The sequence below is a fragment of the Megalops cyprinoides genome, chromosome 18, assembly GCF_013368585.1.
Source record: "Megalops cyprinoides isolate fMegCyp1 chromosome 18, fMegCyp1.pri, whole genome shotgun sequence".
Taxonomy (NCBI): Eukaryota; Metazoa; Chordata; class Actinopteri; order Elopiformes; family Megalopidae; genus Megalops; species Megalops cyprinoides.
The window spans coordinates 28,063,619-28,084,565 of NC_050600.1; the positions used below are offsets into that span (position 1 = coordinate 28,063,619).

Consider the following 20,947-nt stretch of genomic DNA (forward strand, 5'->3'; position numbering starts at 1 on the left):
ACTCCATTTAAATTTCATGTTTTTGGCAGTGTCCAGACAGCACTTTTCAGTTCGAGCAGCTCAGATTACACCAGCGAAGCAGTCTGAAGTAGCCAAGTCTAAGGATTGTTCTATTAAATACATGATAGACTTTGATTCTTCAGATTGCTCATTCATTATGACTACCTACTTGAGCAGCTCCTGGCTTCCCTCTGCTTTATCTCCTCCTTTGAAAGGAGCAATCCACTTTGTCCTGAAAATGGTGAGATTACTGGAGAAAAAAAATCATTTTTAAGATATTAATTGGTCACCCTCCTCCAAGAACTTATACAACCTTGAGACACCCACTTTATATAGCCTGACAAAATGCTCTTGATGGCAGTTATAAAAAGTAGACAGATCATATAATCTACTGCAGCTGTGTTTGGCCAATTGCAAAGTTTAATTTGGACAGTGATGACTGAAGGTAATCTCTGCTCATTGCTTGATGTGTTATTTGTCATTGTCATTCTCAGCCTATCAGAGACCAGAGAAAATATTCACTTGCTGGCACCCTGTATTAATTAACCTTTCAAATCATACCCGTTGCCCAAGTCTGACTCGCATTGTAGAAGATTGGGTGGTAGAAGGAAAGGATAACTTTTGCTTAAACTGGAAAAAGCCCTGAGCTCTGCAATATTAAAGCCATAGCATAGCTTTTGCAGATCAGCATAGTAAATGTCCTGACTTTTCGTCATGAAAGCTTACATCAGGACATGTCTCTTTCTTGGACCAGAGGGTTATCTGTTTTCCCTTCCAGGGAAGTCTAGTCTAGCTATCAGTGAACCTTACTGGGTCAGCTACCTGAAGCTAGTTAAATTTCTACCACCATTGCTATTTCTGGCTTATTTTCAGTGAAAGTCTACAAACTTTACAAGATCAATTACTCAAAGCAATCAATTAAGTTTAATGGATCAGTTACATGAAGCACTCTGTGGACTTTACTAGATAATTTAGCACTTCCGTGAAGCTATTGGTGAACATTATAGGATGAAGTTATGGGTCACGAGTGGCGTGCAGCATAAATAGACTTGCAGGTATCTAGCCACTCTGTGGAGTGTCGCTAACAGTGGTTCCATGGCTAGCTGACCACACTTGCGCTGAGTCTTTGACCGCAGAGCTCACTGGGTGAAACCAAGCCTGTAGGCAATAGCATTCACTTGTTATAATGGAGTTGATTCTTTGAAATATTCCTAGATGAGATGAGACAGAATACATGTTTAAATAATGCATTCTGTATTTATATTATATTATACTTTTCTAAAGTTGTGCTTTAGGAAAAATAGGACAAAAACTGTGACAGGAAGTGCCAAAAGAGAGGACATTAATCTGCTTATCCCTTCAGAATCTGACACCACATCTGTCACCTGTTATCCATGGGGTTACTTGGTTTCTGCTGTCTAACTCTGCATCTGTCACCTAAAGTCCATAAGGTTAAGCACTTTCTATCCCAGTTTTTCAGCAGTCAGGCAGTTTAAGATGAAAATGAGAGCGTGCTCTATTGCATCACTCCCATAGTTGCATTGATACAGCCTCAGCTGTAATCCCTGGTGAAAACAACAACCCAGCCCGCCTTCAGGGACCCCTCTTCTGTAATCATGTTACCATGAGTGCTAAAATAAGCATTAGCTATTGTCATTTCCTCACCTCTATATCAAAGCCATAAATCTGAATCCTCGGTTGCCCTGGCTTGTGCACAGTCACTTTACACAGTCACTTTACTCATATAACAGTCTACATCATATCCTGTGGAATTTCTATTTCTATTTTTATATTTCTAAACCTACCATGTGCCTTGATGCCCTTGCTGTAAATATTTGTAGCTTGTTCTGTTTCTAATGTCACACATTTTTATTTATGTCTGTGTTATTGAGCCATTTGTGTTTATTGTATATCTGTGAAAATTCTTGTTCTTGTCTCTCAGTGTCACAGTGTTATGTCGAACTGTTGTATTGTCACCGCGGGCCTGAGAGAAACGCAGTTTCAATCCTCTGTATGTCCTGTGCATATTGGAGAATTGACAATAAAGTTGACTTTGACTTTGACCTTCCCTGTGCTCTGTGGGAACACAGGGTGAGCCGAATGCAATCCTCCAATGCACACACAGGACAATGTAGCTATGTATCCCATTGTCCATCAGAAAACAGATACCATTCAAAGAATAGGCTTCTCTCTGATATTGTCCAAGCAACTTATAGGTGCCTGAATGAATTTCCTGACACTGTGTGTGACAAGGACACCCTGGTCAACCTAACTACCCCTGCCCTGGAGGAAAAATGTTAACTCCAGCTTGTGGTCACTGTTGGCAATTTATAACCCAGGTTCAGCCTGATTTTGAAAAAAAAAGCAGATTTGGTAATAAGAATGAAAAACATTTACACAAAACATTGTTGTGTAGGCCAGGGAGAGCCTTCAAAGATTGTTCTTCACCAAGAGCATGGAATTGCTAATAAATCATTACTGATTACCAACGTAAATCATCTTAAATAAATAAATCCCTGCATTGACTTGACAAGACCAACTCACTGCAATCATGTTATCCCAGAACTTATACAGGTGCTGTTCCATGAAAATGTTTTTTATGGCTTTTTGGCCATAGACAGCTTTCAGTGGAAGTTGACTTCTTTGTAATTATGTTTGGCAGGTGTGAAGTGGAGACCACTCCATGCTGAGTTCTAGCCAAAGTTCTAGCCACTCTGTGGAGCTGACCACACTCGCACTAGGCCTTTGATAGAATACAGGTTTAAATAATTTAGACATTTATTCTGTTTCTCAAGTTTACAGATATATAAAATCAAGGGTGTTATGATTGATAAATAACATGTATGCCTATCCAACCAGGAACACACTGATACCTGGGAGATCAGTTAATCCACTCTCAGCTCTAGTATATTGCTCTAATTATGTGGTTACAACCTGGTTTCGAACAAAACCCCACCCTCACCATTCTGCAGCAGACATCACTGGTCTAGTGTTTGACACTGCATAGCAGAGAACATGTTACCTGGTTGCAAGGCAATGAAATAAAGCACAGAAAAAAGCTGTGTTGTTGCTCCAAAATGGAGACACACTCACTGTTAGAAATGAGACCGCTTTATTTGACACACAGAGGTTTGTACTTCCACATATCTAAATGACTGAACAACAAAATGAAAAACTACCACAACAAATTCCAGATTTCTAACAGTGGGAAAACCAATGTCAACATCACTGTGGCGAGACAGAGATGTGATGCCTGAGGAAGCCAGGCTGCTTCCTTTGAAGGGCTCTAGCCCAAGGAAAAATGAAAATGACAAGAAAAAGTAGGACAAGAAACTCAAGTGATGGTAATGTTTGACTGCTATAAAATCAAATGTATATGTGCTATCCTTGAAATAAACCTCGTAATGAGATACTCTTTAAACCCAGAGAAGGTCATTATCAAACCTCTGGTGTTCCTTCTTACAACAATTTTGTAAGAATTTTTAGTTTGTGTTCAAACTTTAGTCTGTGTTTTGAGTGGGATTTGACCTGGAACTGCAGACTTACCGAAGCCCTTATCATGTAGCCATAGACAGATTCAGAGGTCATGCCAGAGACAGCCTGAACACACTGACCTAATTGTAAAGCGGGATTTAAATTGTGATGGAAGTTGTATCCCATAAATATTAAAAGTGTGTATACATACATATACATAATATAGTATTAAGTATATATATGCAAAGATACATATGTGTAAAGATATTCAATTTTGTCATTATTTTGTAGTGAATAAGCATGATTCAAGACTTAACAAATATTTACGTATTCCTTTAAATACAAATTTACTGTACAGGATTCTCTAATGTCATTTTGTAATCCAAACTCATAGTACTCATTGTGGGTGCTAAAAATAGTGAAAAGCTGATTTTTAACACCAACACACGGCCTGCTGTTTCAGATCCACTGACACTGACGTGGACACCTGTGAGAACCTGAACTGGACAGGTGCGTTATTGGCCCCTGGGGGCCCCCTTCTGTGCGCGGCCCCAGGGCTCAAATGTGTCATTGCTGCTTATTTAGCTTTAGGCTTCAGCAGCAGGCTCCTGGCTCCTGTGTGGAAAATCCACCACGTTTTTTATCAATGTTCCCAGTGCTACTTCCTAGAGTCCGTGGTAGCACTCAGATCATTTTCATATTAAAGCGGTGAGGCCCTGCTTGCTCTGCCCCATCCGTTGACCCCCCGTCGGACTTGGACCGCGGAACATACTCGATGTCAATGTTGCTTTTGTGTTTCCCTTTCCCACGGCTCCAAACGAACAGGAGCAGGAAGCAGAACAAGACCACACCAAGGAATGTGAAGCAGCCCATGGCTGTCGACACAAGAATGGTCTTTAGGTCAAGGCCGAAGGTCATGTTATAGAGATTTGTGGCATTGGCAGTGGCATTGCTAGGGTCTGTGGAGAGCTGAGAGGTCCTGTTTGCGTAGAGTGATCTGTCCCGCGTGCCCAAGCTTCTCACCACCAGTGAGGCCATCAGTGTATCATTCCCTGCAGCGTTGCTTGCCACGCACAAGTACACCCCACTGTCGTGTGCCTCCAAGACCTGGATCTCTAGTGTGCCATTGGCATGGACCATGAACCTCCCACTGTTCTTGCTGGTGAGGAGGCGCCGGCGCGGTGTGACCCAGGACACCATGGGCCTGGGGGTCCCCTCTGCCGTGCAGGGCAGCCTCACAGGCCGCCCCTCATCCACGAAGACTGTCTGCGTCCGGTTTTCCTGGATCCTTGGCTTGGTGCAGGTCATGTAGTAGGAGAGCAGGGACTCCTTGAACTCCCGGAAGGGCCGGCCATGCACTCCCTCCGTGGTGCTGCATTCAGGCTGGGTGTCACCAAAAGCAATTGAGTGCCTCCTCTGCAGGAGCCACATGAGGCGGCAGTCGCACACCAGCGGGTTGCTGTCGATCAGCAGCTTCTGCAGGGCCTCGGGGGCCTGAAACGCGGCCCGCTCCAGTGTGTCCAGGTGGTTGTGGGACACGTTGAGGACCCTCAGCCACCGGATGCCCTGGAAGGCGTAGGGCTCAATGGAGACCAGCTGCGCCCTGACCAGGTGGATTTCCTGCAAGCGCACCAGCTCCCTCAGCAGGCCCCCCTCCACCTGCCTGATGCGGCTGAAGGACAGGTTGAGGTGCGTCAGGTAAGGCATGTGCCTGAGGGCCTGATAGGGGAAGGCTGACAGGTTGGTGCTGGTGACAGAGAGGGTGGTGAGGTTGAGGCCATGCAAGGCATTGCTGGGGATGGCATCCAGCGAGGGCCAGCTGTCGATCTCCAGGTGCCGGAGGCGGAACAGCTTCTTGAAGGAGTAGGGCTGCAGGGCGGCAATGTCCAGGTGCCGCATGTGCAGACTGACCAGGTTGGGCAGGTGCGATAGGGCCTCTGTGGGCACCGCCGTCAGGTTACAGCGCTCCAGGGCCAGTGTCTCTAGGCCCAGCAGGCCGCTGAAGGCCCGGTGTGAGATGTAGACCAGGTCGTTGTCGCCAACCTCCAGGGAGTTCAGATTGTGCAGGTCCTGGAACATGTAGTCTAACAGAATGACGATCTTGTTGTCGCTGATGTCCAGCAGGGTGAGGTTAGCCAGACTGGTGAACACGCCCAGGGGGATGAGCTTGATGCGGTTGCCCCTGAGGCTGAGCGAGTGCAGGCTGAGGAGGCTGTTGAAGGCCCCAGGCTCCACGTGGCTGATGATGTTCCCACTCAAGTCCAACTCCTCCAGCTGGGGGTAGGAGGAGAAGTCATCAGGGTTGACAGCTGGCAGCTTGTTCTTGCTAAGGTCAAGGATTCGGGTCTCAATGGGAATGCCATCTGGAATGCTCAGCAGCCGCTTCCGGTGGCACATGACTGACTTGCTCTGGGCGGAGCACTCGCAGCGGGCGGGGCAGCCAAGGGAAGAGCTCACAAAGACGGCCATCAAGGCCAGCCTCAAGAATGGCTCCCAGCATGAAACCACTGCCCTGCACAGCATGGCTTTGCTTAGACAGGTGACCATTCTGTCACGGCTCTGCAAAGAAAATGAGACATGCAAGGACAGGTTAGTGAGGATGAATATCTTAATATGCACCAACTGTACGCTATGTACGCAAGCTAAAAAACATTTGAATACTGGTAATGTATATATTCATTTAAATTTCCATTTTCATCACTCGCTGTTGCTATTATAAAGTGTGACACACATAGTGCTTCTAATAAACTGTCATGAAAAGTGGTACAAAAAAGTACACTACTAAATATATTTCAACATACATAAGGGCTAAGACCACAACTGCATTCAGTCCTGCTCTCAGTCCTCAATTGCAGTCCTCAGTCCTCAAAGTCGCAAACGTGTAGAGTTTGCATATTTTTTAAAGAAGCAATAGATGCCACACTAAAACATAACTAACAGAAGGAATAGTCCATGCACCATTAAAATACCCCTGAGGTTTTTTTATTTGCATATACAAATAGGACAAAAATTTTGTCTTGGAAATATTTCTATGTGTGAATAAATCTTCTGGGGAGTTAAAGTGGTATGCAGAAGCTACAGCATTTTTTGTTTCAAAGGACGTATGTCTCATTCATCATTTCTGGCTTTCTGATATTAAGACAGACACAGGTAGTATTTGCACTGTACTTGCACATACACTGATGACTAATTAAAATGCTGGTAGGCTATGCTGACAGCTACAGCCACTAGTCACCTCCCTCCATTACACAAAGACCAGTAACTTCCTCCAATACACAAAGACAAGTCACCTCCCCTATTACACCAAAGAACAGGCACCTCCCCTATTACACACAGATCTAAACCTGTCCTAGACCTTCCTGCTCCTCCTATTCTGTAGAAATTTATCTTCGGATTTTATCTGGAGCCTCTGTGCTCATGCAGGGTATTTTTCGTAATAAACTGAGATACGATCAGAGAAGTGACTCCCATTCATAATGCACAATAAAGATTTTTTGGCAAAGATTCATCTACTGTTCTCTACCGTGAGACTACTTTTGTAGTTGAAGATGTAGCAGCATCTGTTCAGCACATTACGGCAGCTCTGTGGCTTATGGGTAATCATCAGGTTTTCCTGACCAGGTCAGATTCTAATCATGAGCTCTATTGATTTTTCTTACTCATGATGAGCCAAGCTGTTCTCACAGCTGAGGAATAAAAGATACCCATATTACAGGTAGGGAAACAGAGTGCTCTGGATGCTCTGAGCTCAGATCAGGTCCTGCAGGAGAATGTTCATCAAGCGCTGTGATAAAAAGCAGGACATATAATTATATGATGTCAGAGGAGCCCAAGAAATTCCCTAGGTGTTCATCTGAACTGCTTTCTGGAGAAAGTTCTAGTTTGTGAACCTTAGAGATGGTATATAAACAAATCCTGGATAGGTGAAATCAATAGGTAACCTTCTTTGGGTGCATCTGTATTCAGAGTGAGCTGTTTGGTTTGCAGCTGCTCTGAGATGCAAGAGGAAGGATGGATCTTAGAATGCCTGTTTAATAAACTCCCTCACATGGTGCCGATACACCCAGCCCAGGCCATGCCTGTCTGAGCCGACAGAGCGGACTCAGCCCACTCATTGCTTTAATACAGTTTCTTCTTGGCAGTGTAAATTAGCTCCTGTCCAGCCCAAATAATAGTCTGTTCATGGATCCGTTTTGAATTGTGAAGTGTTAGTCACAGCATCACGCATTACTCCCATGTGAGTTGTTAGTAAAATTAAGGCATCTGGAGCCTCAAACCAATTTTGTCTGTTCATTTAGCGTTAAGCAGTAACAAGGCCACAACAAGCCTGTCTTCATTTCAGCTTTTATTTTCATAGGTTTTCCAACACCAACATTTTTGCAGCCCACAGGTCTGTGCTGGTAAAATGTATGTGTGTGTGTGTTGTTACAATGAGCAAGGAATAACATTAGTCATGTGTCTGCTCATACTGTAGTTTCCAAAGCCTTTGAAATGCATGCTGACTTGCTGTGGTAATATGGTAAGAAATGTATTGTAATAATAGTTGTTATTCTTTGGCCAAGGGAATGTCCTCTTTCACACAGTTGGTGAGAGCTGAGTACCTGTGCATTAAGGGATCATCTCCAGAAACGTCTCCTGACAGATGTTTGCAGAGTGCAGGGCGGCAGAGGAAGCTTATTTTCTTCGGAAGATAGTAATGAATGTGTATTTGTATTGTCAGCTTGGTGGCTGACCATGTGGCAGGTCCCATGTGTTTAATGGAAGTTTCTGAGTACATTTGCCGGCCCACTTGGTTTCAGTTGTTCAACATTGAGGATATCTCTATGGAAACAGACTCAAAAGCTACTGAGATTGCTTTTTCTAGGAACCTTTATACTTTGGGTACTTTCTTATGGACCTTTTACGTTACTCTGTGCTGTAATAAACACCTTTACATCACTGTCTCTGTGCTGTAATAAATGCCTTTATGTCACTGTCTCTGTGCTGTAATAAATTCCTTTATGTCACTGTCTCTGTGCTGTAATAATCACCTTTACAACACTCTCTCTGTGTTGTAATAAACACATTGTTCACATTATCAACCACAAGCCAATGCCCGGATAGTTATTTTTAAACAATATGGTATAAATCTGGTATAAATATGCTTCATGTTTAAGTAAAATAATGCTGCCTCCAAAATGACGACAACTCTAACCATCATATGAGGTAGAGAGAGACAGATTGAGAGAATCCAAACATATTGGAATCTTGGACTCTATTTCATTAAAACACGCGTTGCACACATACAACATTTCCATCTATTTATTTGTGTCAGTAATGACATGCACCAATGTCTTTTGTATGTCCTCTGTATTTTGTATGAGATTTTTTTTGCTGAGCTTGCCAGTAGGACAAAGTGAATTCCTCTGAGGTTAATACATCTAATAATATAGATGAATATATCTAATTCCATGTCTCGCTCTCCTTGAACTGCTGTCTGAACATGGAGTAGGGCTATAACGTTTTTTTTTTTTTTTCCCCTGAAAATAAGAATTCTACACAGTTTTAAGCATATGCCTCCAGGGCTCAACACAGCATTCAGTACAGCATTCAGTGTGGCATTCAAGCGCAGCATCAATCAGGTGACCAAAGCACTAACAATGAGAAACTTCCAGCAGAAGAAAGATTCACAAGACCACAAACTGTTTCCAAACACTCCCCTTTTGTGCAGACATCTCAGCAGCTCTGATCTCAGATAAGCACTCAGCAGGTCAGGCAGACTTCTCTCTTGCTGAGAAATGAACCAGACTGGGAGAGATCACGGGAGAACTTTACAATGCACTAGTAATACCAGAGAGGTTAAGTCTATGTGTCTGGATTCCAATGAACAGTGAGACTGTGTGGCAAGTGATCCTTCTTCTCTAAACCACACTCCAACATGCTCTGTCTGTGTTGAAAGTATCTGCTGCATGTGGCATCAGAAATACACTCTGGGAAGGAAGAAAATGTTAGCTATATCCTATGAAATATCCTATCTTATCTAAATATCCAATCTAAAACTCTTGAACAAGCTGATTTCACCCAGGTCTCTGCTTTTCTCTTCCAGAACGACTTGTTGGACTCCAATCAGTTGGGATTCTGAAATGGCGAGCTTAGTTGGGCCGAATGGCCTGTTCTCGTCATCATATGTTCTTATGTTCTTATGATTCAAAACTGGCCACTCCACTGAAACGGCCTTCCTGTCTGTTGTCAACACCCTGCGGGCGGCGAGAGCTGCCTCCATGTCGTCAGCCCTCATCCTGCTAGACCGTCCACCGCATTTGACAGAGTGAACCACCAGATCCTCCTGTCCACACTCGCTGAACTGGGCATCACCGGCACTGCACTTTGCTGGTTCGAGTCCTACCTCACAGACAGATCATTTCAGGTATCCTGGAGGGGTGGAGAGTCCAAGTCCCACCGGCTAACCACTGGGGTACCTCAGGGATCGGTGCTTCACCCCTTCCTCTTCTCTCTATATACAACTGCTCTGGGTCCAATCATCCAGGCACATGGCTTCTTCTATGCCGATGACACCCAGCTCTACCTCTCGTTCCAACCTGATGACCTCACTGTTTTAGTGCGGATCCAACAGATCCAAGACTGAGCTCCTAGTCATCTCAGCCAGCCCGTAGATCCAGCACGACATCAACGTTCAGAATGGCTCAACGACACTGACTGCATCCAGGTCAGCAAGGAACCTGGGGCTAGTGATTGATGACCAGCTTAAATTTACTGACCACATCGCTACGACAACCAGATCATGCAGATTTGTGTTGTACAACATCAGGAAAATCAGGCCCTACCTATCTGAGCATGCAGCTCCTTGTCCAAGCACTGGTCATCTCAAGACTGAACTACTATAATGCTCTTTTGGCCGGTCTACCTGCATGCAAAATTAAACCTCTGCAGTTGATACAGAACATGGCTGCACATCTGGTCTTCAACCAACCAAAAAGGGCTCATGTTACTCCTCTCTTAGTCTCACTCCACTGGCTCCCTGTAGCTGCCCGCATCATGTTGAAGGCCTTGATGCTCATGTACAGGGTGACCAACAAAACTGCACCTAAGTACCTGAACTCACTGCTGCAACCCTATGTTCCCTCCCGCCTGCTGCACTCTGCCACCGAATGGCACCTGGCGGTCCCGTCGCTTCGTGGTGTTAAATCACTATCCAGGACTTTCTCTGCCACTGTCCCCCGGTGATGGAATGAACTTCCATACCTCATCCCTTCTGCTGAGTCCCTCTCTGTCTTCAAGAAACATCTGAAGACACAGCTCTTCCACTCTCACCTGAAACACCCCCCCATCTCCTACTAAACTACTTTGTAGCCTGTATGTGTGAGTATGATGTTAATTTGTATTGAATGTTGTTCATTCATAGGTTAATCGTGTTTCAATACTGTTATCTAGCCAGCCGCCTCATTCTTGCATCTGACAGTCATCAGCGGAGTAGCTAGCTAGCTAGCTTTTTTAAAATCGCTAAACAAGGTTGCTATGAATTAAGCTAAGTAGATGGCTAAGCCCAACCTCAAACGCTCTGATAACGCTAAATAACTGAGTTGAAAGTACATAGATAGCCTAGTAGTAGATGTAGTGTCAAGTGTCCACTAGCTGGCTTAACTAGGCTAAGTAAAGAAACCTAAGAATGACAGATTATCAATGATAGGTCTTAATGTAGGCTTTGTTTTGTAAATTACATTGCTTTTCATTCAGGAGGAGCGAGAGGGATAGCTGTAGTGTGAAGGCTAGGGCATTTCCATCCATGAGAAAGAGTGAACCACCCTATACGGTCCCCTGGACAGAGGTTCATTTACCCACCCAAGCCTCGTTTTGAAATCAATATGGTGATTCAGGTGAAAAAGGCAAATTTACTGTGAGGGGAGTGTGAAATGGGAGCACTCAGTTCCTTCAGCTCAGCTCATTCAGTTCAGAGTGCAAGGCAAAAGAAAATCCTGAAGCAGGAACTCAGCACTCACAACTTATAAATATATGTGACATGTGCTATAAATAAGTTATATATCAAAAAGGCAGCCTGTTTTAAGACAATAGATGGTCTGAAGATGTCTGTATGAATGGGAAAATGCAAGACATCCTCATAACCACACCCCTGTTGCAGCCCACCAATGCACACAGCACAGGTGGAAGAGGAAGAGGCCACTTAGCCACTCCAACTTGTGGGTTTGATGGACTACAGGGGAAAGCCTGTTGTTATGGTCATAGATATTAATATCAAAGACCAATCAAACAAAGGGATCCCCCCCACTAGTGAACTCATTCAACAAACTGACAATTCCCAGAATCATAATAATAAGTTACTCTGACTCTTTACTCTCATAACCAATTGCAGGAGGCCAAATTCAGATAAGGAGCAGGACCCACCAGAGACAAGTGGTGATATGATTGAGAGTGTGAATATGTGTGGAATCACACTACAAAAGCATTTCATGGAGCATGGAGCTGTGCAGCCCAGCCAGCTTCCTATTGGCTCCTCTGAAGACTGAAAAGTAAACCAGGACTGATGAGAGAAGATTAAAGCCTGTTGCTACAGTATGTCCTGGGAAACTGATTGCTTCACAGGTGAATAGGAGTCTCTTTCACACACAGATAATTGATTTGGTTTTCAGATGAGATAGGCTGATTGGATTCCCTGGCTTGCTGGCAAGCATGTGGCATGCTGTGGACAGAGCAGGTTGTAGAGGTACTTGTGTCCTTGGTGTGTGAAAATGAGAAGATGCACATTAAAAATCCTTTAAGGTCTAATGGAGGGAAGGACTGTTTATTGAAGATTGATAAGGTTCCCACATTTTGGTCCTAAACATATGAATCTGTAGCACTCAAAGTACTCATTACTGCCTATGAATCTTTAACACCCAAAGTGCTCATCATCATGATGTATGGGTCTGTCAATCTGTAACACCCATATCACTCATTGCAGTTTGTGAACCTGTAATTGTTCAACAACCAAAGCACATCTGTGAACCTGCAACATAAAAAAGCATTCATTACTACCTACATACTGTGGTGGAAAATTTTTGATAAAGTGTATACCCCATATGTAAATTATGAGTATTGCCACTTTCACCCTCCCCCCAGAGAAAAGCGGAGCTTGACGTAGTACGATTAAGCTTGTTACATGGTGGAAATAAGTTATTGCCAGCAAACATCATAAGCATTGCCAACAGATGTTAGCTTTTGATTTTAACAGTTAACAGCTTTTGATTTAACAGTTAATATGTCAATAACACAGTTATTGACATATTAACTGAAGTTATTGATATATTACATTAGCTATTTACTTTATCTTTACTGTACATGTGGAGGTCTGGAAGTGTATAAGGAAACCAGACAATCTAATATGTTAGCCTTAAATAATATGTATTCTATTATACTTTGTATAGTGGAAAATATTGTTTGCATTAAGCACTACTACTGAAAAGTAATATGATGTGATTCTATGCCTAAATAATGCTGGGAGTTACCCTAGGTTATAAACATTGCATGTAGGCCATTGTAAGACACCGCTAGGGAGGTAATCTTGGGGGCTATTACAGGACAGTGGGTGACCTTGGAGAAGGAACACTGCCTTCAGCATTGGCCCTCCATGGTAGTCACCCCAGAACCTTCGTGCACTATGTTGCTGTTCTATAGTCATGCCAACTTCTATTGGTTCATGGTCTACGCTTATTGTATCTTTTTTGCCTGCACTTCTCCTATTGGTTCATAATCTACGCTTATTGTATCTTCTCTCCCTTCACTTCTCCTATTGGTTTACGGTCTACGCTTATTGTGTCCTTTTTCTCTGACTCATAGTCATGCCACCTTCGCTTATTGTATCTTCTCCCCCTGGCATGCCCCTACAGCGTGTCAGCATGTTTTTGCCTCCTTTTAACATATGCATCCCATTTTAGTTTTATATTTTCTTTTAGGAGTCATACAGCTAGAAAATAAGAGCTGATTGCCTGCTTTGGCCTAGCTGACATCTACTGGCAAATGCTTGCAAACTGTATGTGGATATACTGCAGTTTGTCATAGTTGCCCATCATAGTAGTACTGAGCCAACGGCCCCCCTTTGCGGGGTTTAATTCTTCTTTGTCTTGTTCCTGTGGCCCGTCTTCTGGGCCATGTCCAGACGGGGCCTAGTTCTTACATTAACCCTTTGCTTTAAGGCCTAACCTTGTAGCTTATGGCACATAGATATCTGTGTGCCTTCTTACAGTCACTGTGTGCAGAGTTACTTAACCTTTTTTATTATTTAAACGTGGGCCTGGAAATAATGGTAATATTCCAGGCATATATGCTGTGTATTATTTAATTATGTTTAAAAATCATATAGGTGTGGAGTGGAAATAATGGGAAATTTCAGAAGTGTTATGTTTAAAAATAATATACAATTAATGACTATGGAGTTTATGGGACTTTCCAGGTGGGGTAAATGTAACAGCTTAAAAATTAAATAATGGTGTATTAAAATGGAAAATGGGATGACCTTGAGGAGGAGCCTGGGAGGAGTTGGAAATTGTGGTCTGGGATAGGAGGAGTGAAAAAAAAGGCATAAAGGATGGATGTAGGCTGAGGGGAAGGCGGAGTGATTGGGGAGTGTTTGTGAATGTATACACACCGTATATACACCTGTTGCTCCGTGGACCAACCCGGTTTACTGTATGTGATTGATCACCATATGCAATAAACCAAACAACCATGATTACATCAGACTCTGTGAGGACTTATCATTTTCCGGAAGGCATCAAAATGTGGAGGAAGACCCTCGGTCCATTTGGCCCAGACCAGGGGGATATCCACCACAATACCTATCAATCTGTAACATCCAAAGTGCTCATTACTGCCAATGGTCCTAAAACACCCCCAACTGCTCATTCCCACCTATGAACCTGTGACATTGACCTGTGACAACCTGTGATTCTGTAACAACCACAGCATTCAATATTGTCTGTGGACTCGTGGGGGGTGGGTGGATGTGGATGGGGGTGCAGGAGTGGAAAATGCTGGGGAACTACAGTAGAATTTCTGCCAACTTAGTTGTGTGAATGGGTGTGGATGATCCTATTATATGAATGGGTTTAAACAGCCTGCTCATGAATATTAGCTATGGCTGTTTCACTGGGTGGGGGCATCTGTCTCATTTCCTGGATGCATCAATGCCTGTTGAGGATTTCAGTCAGCCTCAATTATATCTAATACTTTAAAGTTAAGGACAAAGTGCTCAGAGAGCATCTCAAGATTCCACTTAGCCGCATTTGTGAACGTCATAATACAGCCGGTTCTGACTCAAGGGTAAAATTCAATTTTGCACCAGACAGTCCTAAATAAAGGGTGCCTTTGTGGACGTCCAGTCGTGTTTCATAATTTGTCCTTTTGAACATGCAGTCAATATTCCTGCTGTAAAAAAACAAATAAACAAAAAAATATGCACATACTCAGATCCTTTGAGATAAAAGTAAACTCAGGTTACTAGGTACAATCCATGGCTGGGCACATCGGGGATGATTCACACTGTGACTGGAAGGGCTGCTGATGGAAATACCAAACACTGTGGACGACTGGTTTGGTGGATTCCAGGTCCATATGTGTGTCCTGACTGTCCCTTTTTCTGTGGCTCATACCATTGATGTGTTTCTGTGTGAAAGTCCTGCAAGATTCTCACACCCTATGCTTAGATAAAACTGAAGACAGCAGCACCTGATTGCTCTCTAATTCCACACAAAGAGTATTTCTGCTCTACATTAAAGATATATGTAGACATTTGTATATTGGCAGTTATGTATTGTCACGGGGCACAAGCAAGGACTCAGGTGCAGACAGGAAGGTACAATGAAAAAACGAGTTGAAAAAACTGAATCCAAATCGAAATCCAAAAAACGAGGTCAGAACAGGCACAGTCAAAAACCAGGGAAACCACGGCGAACAAATTCAAAAACAGAATGCAAAAATCGAGATAAACAAGAACAAGCAGGGTCGCAAAAACGGGCAGGCTAAACAGAACAAGGAACGGCTGGTAGCGAAACAGGAGGACTGTGACGAACTAGCAAAGATCACACAACAAACAGGGCATATATAGGGTGAGTCTGATGAGGGGATGAGATGCAGGTGTGCAGGCAGGCAGGTGATCAGGCACAGGTAGGCGGAGACAGGGCGGAGGACAGGGCAGGGCTGGAACACAGGGGAAAACAGTAAACATGAGCACATGGGGAGCGAAAAACAAAGCCGACTATGAAGCCGCCGTACTGACAGTACCCCCCCCCCCCCCCCACGGACGGCAGGCAGCCCAGGATGCCGCCAATGGAAGGCAGTGATGAGGGAAGGGTCAAGGATGTCACGGGCCGGGACCCAGCACCACTCCTCGGGACCGTAACCCTCCCAGTCCACCAAGTATTGGAGTCCGCGGCCCCGATGCCGAACACCCAACAGGTGATGTACGGTGTAGGCTTCGGCGGGGCGGTGGAGGAGCCCGCGGAGCCGGGCAGAGAGGACTGTGGATGACGGGCTTGATCCTAGAGACGTGGAACGTCGGGTGGATGCGGTGGAGAGTGGGTGGAAGCCTGAGCCGGATGGCAGCAGGGCTGATAACCTTAGCGATGGGGAAGGGACCAATGAAGCACGGTGCCAGCTTACGGGACTCCACTTGGAGGGGAAGATCGCGTGTGGACAACCACACCCGTTGCCCCTGAACATAGCGGGGCGCCTTGGTCCGAGGCCGGTCAGCAGCCCGCTTGATCTGGGCGGACACACGCAGGAGCGCGGTCCGGGTGCGCTTCCACGTCCGCTGACAGCGGCGAACAAACGCCTTCGCCGAGGGAACACCGACCTCCTCCTCCTGAGCCGGGAACAGTGGGGGCTGATAACCGAGGCAGCACTGGAATGGGGACATGCCGGTGGAGGAGGATTGCAGGGAGTTAATGGAGTACTCCACCCAGGGCAGCTGCTTGCTCCATGAGCTGGGATCCCGCGAGGCGAGGCACCGCAGCACCGTCTCCAATAGCTGATTAGCTCGGTCCGTCTGGCCGTTGGTCTGCAGGTGGAAACCTGATGACAGACTCACAGATGCCCCCAGCAACTTACAGAATGCCTTCCAGAAGTGGGAAGTAAACTGGGACCCCCTATCCAACACCACATCTATTGGCAGCCTGTGCAGTCTAAACACATAATTGACTAGGAGCTCGGCTGTTTCTTTGGTGGTGGGTAGCTTGGGCAGAGCAATAAGATGCACGGACTTGGAGAACCGATCAACCACAGTAAGGATGGCGGTGTTACCGTCGGAAGGGGGCAGACCCATGACGAAGTCCAGGGCAATGTGGGACCAGGGTCTTCTGGGCACCGGTAGCTGTCGCAGCAGACCCGCTAGAGGGCGATTGGAGGGCTTGTTCTAGGCGCAGACCGAGCAAGCAGCAATGAAACTGCGAACATCCTTCCCCTCGGTGGGCCACCAGAAGCGCTGTTCGATGAGTGCGACGGTGCGTCTAACCCCTGGGTGACAGGCCAGCTTGGATGAGTGTCCCCACAGCAGAACCTCGGGGCGAACAAACTCAGGAACAAACAGACAGTTAACAGGACAAGCACTGGGACCGGCCTCCCCGCTCTGGGATGAGCGCACCAGGGACTTGATATCCCAAGATGCAGCGGCTATCAAACAGCGAGCAGGGAATATGGTGCTGGGCTCAGGCGCCTCCTCGGGTGAGGAGGAGGATTGACGGGAGAGGGCATCGGGTTTGCCGTTCTTGGATCCCGGGCGATAAGAGAGGATGAAGTCGAATCGGGCAAAGAACAGAGACGGCGTTTAGCAGTGCAGAGATTCCAGGTTCTTGTGGTCCGTCCACACCAGAAATGGGATACTAGCTCCCTCCAGCCAGTGCCTCCACTCCTCCAATGCCAATTTCACCGCCAGCAACTCTCGATCACCAATGTCGTAATTGCGCTCCGATGCGGAGAGCTGCCGGGAAAAGAAGGCACACGGGTGCAGCTTGTTGTCCTGCTCAGACACTTGAGAGAGCACGGCCCCCATGCCCACCTCAGAGGCGTCCACTTCCACCACAAACTGGGTGGTGGCAGGGTTGGGTTGAATGAGCACCGGCGCGGTGGTGAAATGCCTCTTAAGCTCCTGGAATGCTTCAGCGGCCCGGGGTCCAGGAGAAGCGTCGGGCGGGGGATGTCAGAGAGGTGAGTGGAGCAGCGACGGAGCTGAAGTTGCGGATAAACCGCCGGTAGAAATTGGCAAAGCCGAGGAATTGCTGGAGCTCGCGACGGGAAGTCGGTCGTGGCCACTCCTCAACCGCCTGTACCTTGTGCCGATCCATTAGGACCCCCTCGGCAGAGACAACACATCCCAACACTTCAATTTAGCTTGTGATTTTTTTGAACTTATCATTAAAGAATAGCTGTTTTGTACTGCCCATATTGTCTGCGCCTGGGTCCTTTCCTCACAAACCCTGACGGGATGCCATCTAACTCTCCAGTCTGAAAACTGCCCATAGGAGAGTAGGTGAACATTTCCTTGCCTTGCCATGTTTGTGTACTGTAAGATCTTTTACAGCTTTAGGTAAATCAGCTGTGAGGCTCCAGTGTTAGCCTTTCCTTTACACAACACAATGCAAAGTGGTGGTTCGGGTTGTATGCGGAGTGCTTTAGTTACACTTGCATGGCTGGATCTATGCTGAGATACAAAGGGATTCCACATAGTCAAAGATTCAGCTGTTTTAGACCATTGAATAACTTACAATTAAAATGCAGAAAATTCTGTGAGTATTTGAGGGGACAGGAGTATTGCCACTTGGTTCCATTTTAGTACAGTAAACAGAAGGCTAGTCCAGACCACTACACCAGTGCATGACACCCAGTAGAGAACCCTTTTGTCATCTTTTTCAGACAAGACCATTCACACTTCACCATTTGAATAGGACCTGGTAATGTTCAAAGCCTAGTCCTTTGTTTCCTGATAGTAAGCCACAACATGTTTATCCTGCTGTAATCTATGAAATATTCAACACTTTAAAAGTAGCACGCCTCCTGTACATGGCACAAAAAGTTTTTATGTGGAAAAGACCAATTTATTCAGCAGAGAATGAGGTACGTTTATTTAGCTGCAATTTGCAGCTGTCAGGTCCTAGGGGCTAATCAGACAGGGGACAAGAGCCCACAAAGATTTGAAGAACATACGCAGACTTTGGCTATAGGCAAGCACATGTCAATTTGTTGAGAGCTAAAGGTTTAAATCAGAATAAGCTTACTTTTACTTAGCTAAACGTGAGCACACCATAGCAGTTCTGCTAAAACAAAGCTATATTTAACTGCTCTAATAAACTGTTCCTCTGAAGCTCAACCTTTGATTAAAAATGAAGAGAAGACATAGCAGACACCATGCATTCACATATTTAAATGGATTTACATGGGACACTTTCTTTCTTTTTGTCCTGTTAGGAATCACACTACTTCTCACATAGGCACACCTTAGCCTGCATTACACATTCAGGGCGCGATGCGCTTGCATAGCTGGAGGCAATGGCCCTTGTAGGGACGTAAAAGCAGCAATGGAGCTGTCAAGTCACAAGGTAGTGACGTTAAGTTTGAGTGCAGTGGAACGACAATAGTGGTGACTACTTATATGGTTTGCTGTGTCATTCTCCTCAAGCCTTCAGTTTGTTTGTCATGTTTGTCAGTTATGTTTTTATCACAGCACATTTACATATGTGTCTTGTTTGTTGTCTTTGCTGTGGAGAATTCAGCGTGGACCTCATCTGTGAGTTCCCCTTGAGGTCCAGCACCACAAAGTCTGCTGAGCTTCAGCTACATAGAAAGCATAAATTCTAGCATGGAAAATGTCCATTCTACCTGAGCTCCAGAACCAGGGACAGTCACAGACCATGGACTGTGTCTGTTCTTCCTAATCTGCCATACCTATTAGTTTACATTTAATAAATTGCACTAAACATAGTGCTAGACCTGATCCCTGCTTGTGCCTACATTCAATCCTTTCTAACCTCTAGAGTGTACTCACAGTCCTGATTAATCTCCACGCTGCACTCAAAATCTTATTTAACCTCCATGTTGTACTCACAGTCCAGTCTAACCTCTAGATTGCACTCACAGTCCTGTCTAACCTCTACACTGAACTCATGGTCCTGTTTATCCTCCATTCTGCATTCACAGTCCTGCTCCTGCCTAATCCCAGCCTCTGATTAGGCAGGAGCATTATTATTATATATTATTATATTAGCACAGATCTGCTAATGACTGATATGGATAAGGAGCACACTATGCCTCTGGTGCTTCCCAGCATGCCTCACAAGAGCTCCCCTTTGGCACAGCTACAACAGACTGTGCTGCCTGGCAGAACTTAAGACAATAAAACCAATGACTCTTCATTTGCCTTTCAAAAGCTGCTTTGTATAATATAGATACAAATACCTCTCTCGTACATTTGAACAGGCAAACCCAATTCATCAAGTGAAGGAAGCATATAAATACTGCATATGGTGTCCAGAAACAACTGGAAACTGAAAAATGAAGACAAGGCAAATTCTTGATATCTAATTGAATATGTCAATAATCCATTTAGAAATATAAAGCTTATGCTTTTAATCTACAAATTATAGTTGCTATGTGATCTATAATGGAATCATTCTGAGCAGAAAGTCTAAGATTTTCATGTGGTTGTTTTTGATTCTTTGAGACCATTTAAATTGGATTCCTTTAATTTGCCCAGCTGCAGTTCAAATACAATCTGACAGGCTCTATGCAAAACCTCACTTTTGAGTGATGTCAGGAAAAAGCCTTACACATCTATATGACTGAGACTAAAAAGTGGGAGGACTATGAGACTGTATTGTGCACAAATGACTTGAAGCACAAATTTAAGCTGAAGAAAATGACAGAGGTGTGGCCCTTCCTGAATCACAGCAGTGCAGAACAGAGTCACAGACACCCTGTGGTAAAATGTGTATTGGTAGTGATTTTTAATGAGGGGAAAGGAAGCACTCCACTGTGTACCTGAGAAGCACTTGTAAAATGATCAGGAACTTTCACGCCCATCCTTCGGGACAGCAGTCTGACTCAGACTCACCCACTCCTGCCATGACTCAGAGAGTGCAAAAAGACACATTCTAGTGTAGCCAGAGGATCATGGGAGTTTGAGTATTCTGCACTACTGAGGCAGATTCCTGTTTGATCCGCTGTCACAGCAAATGCCAAAAGAGCACTGGACAGAGACATAGTGCAATCAGGCAATCTGATCCATGGACCAGAGGCAGTGTTGGTGGGATGGACATGTGTATACTGTAATCTGGCTTGGAGGTAGGACAGTGAGGTAGTCCACAAGCACACAAACTGTATATGAGGATTTTCACTGAAAAAGTACATGAATGGGGATATCTTTCCTAATGAATGACTGTAACAATCAGCAAACAGCCTAGACACTGCCCCACACTGCTACCAGGATGTCAGT

General features: G+C 45.0%; 1 protein-coding gene across 3 annotated transcripts in view; it reads right to left on the minus strand.

The window, feature by feature from the left end:
• Positions 1–3,890: 3,890 nt before the first annotated feature.
• The window catches only part of LOC118793060 (leucine-rich repeat and immunoglobulin-like domain-containing nogo receptor-interacting protein 2), a 372,915-nt gene continuing 355,858 nt past the window's right edge, over positions 3,891–20,947 (minus strand). For 2 of the 3 annotated variants that reach the window (XM_036551003.1, XM_036551002.1), the window contains exon 2: positions 3,891–6,033. In XM_036551003.1, the coding sequence (XP_036406896.1) occupies positions 4,159–6,021 (1,863 nt within the window). In that variant the 5' untranslated portion in view covers positions 6,022–6,033 and the 3' untranslated portion in view covers positions 3,891–4,158. Of the gene's footprint in view, positions 6,034–13,353; positions 13,388–20,947 lie in introns of those variants that run through there. The other variant, XM_036551004.1, reaches the window with a different exon arrangement.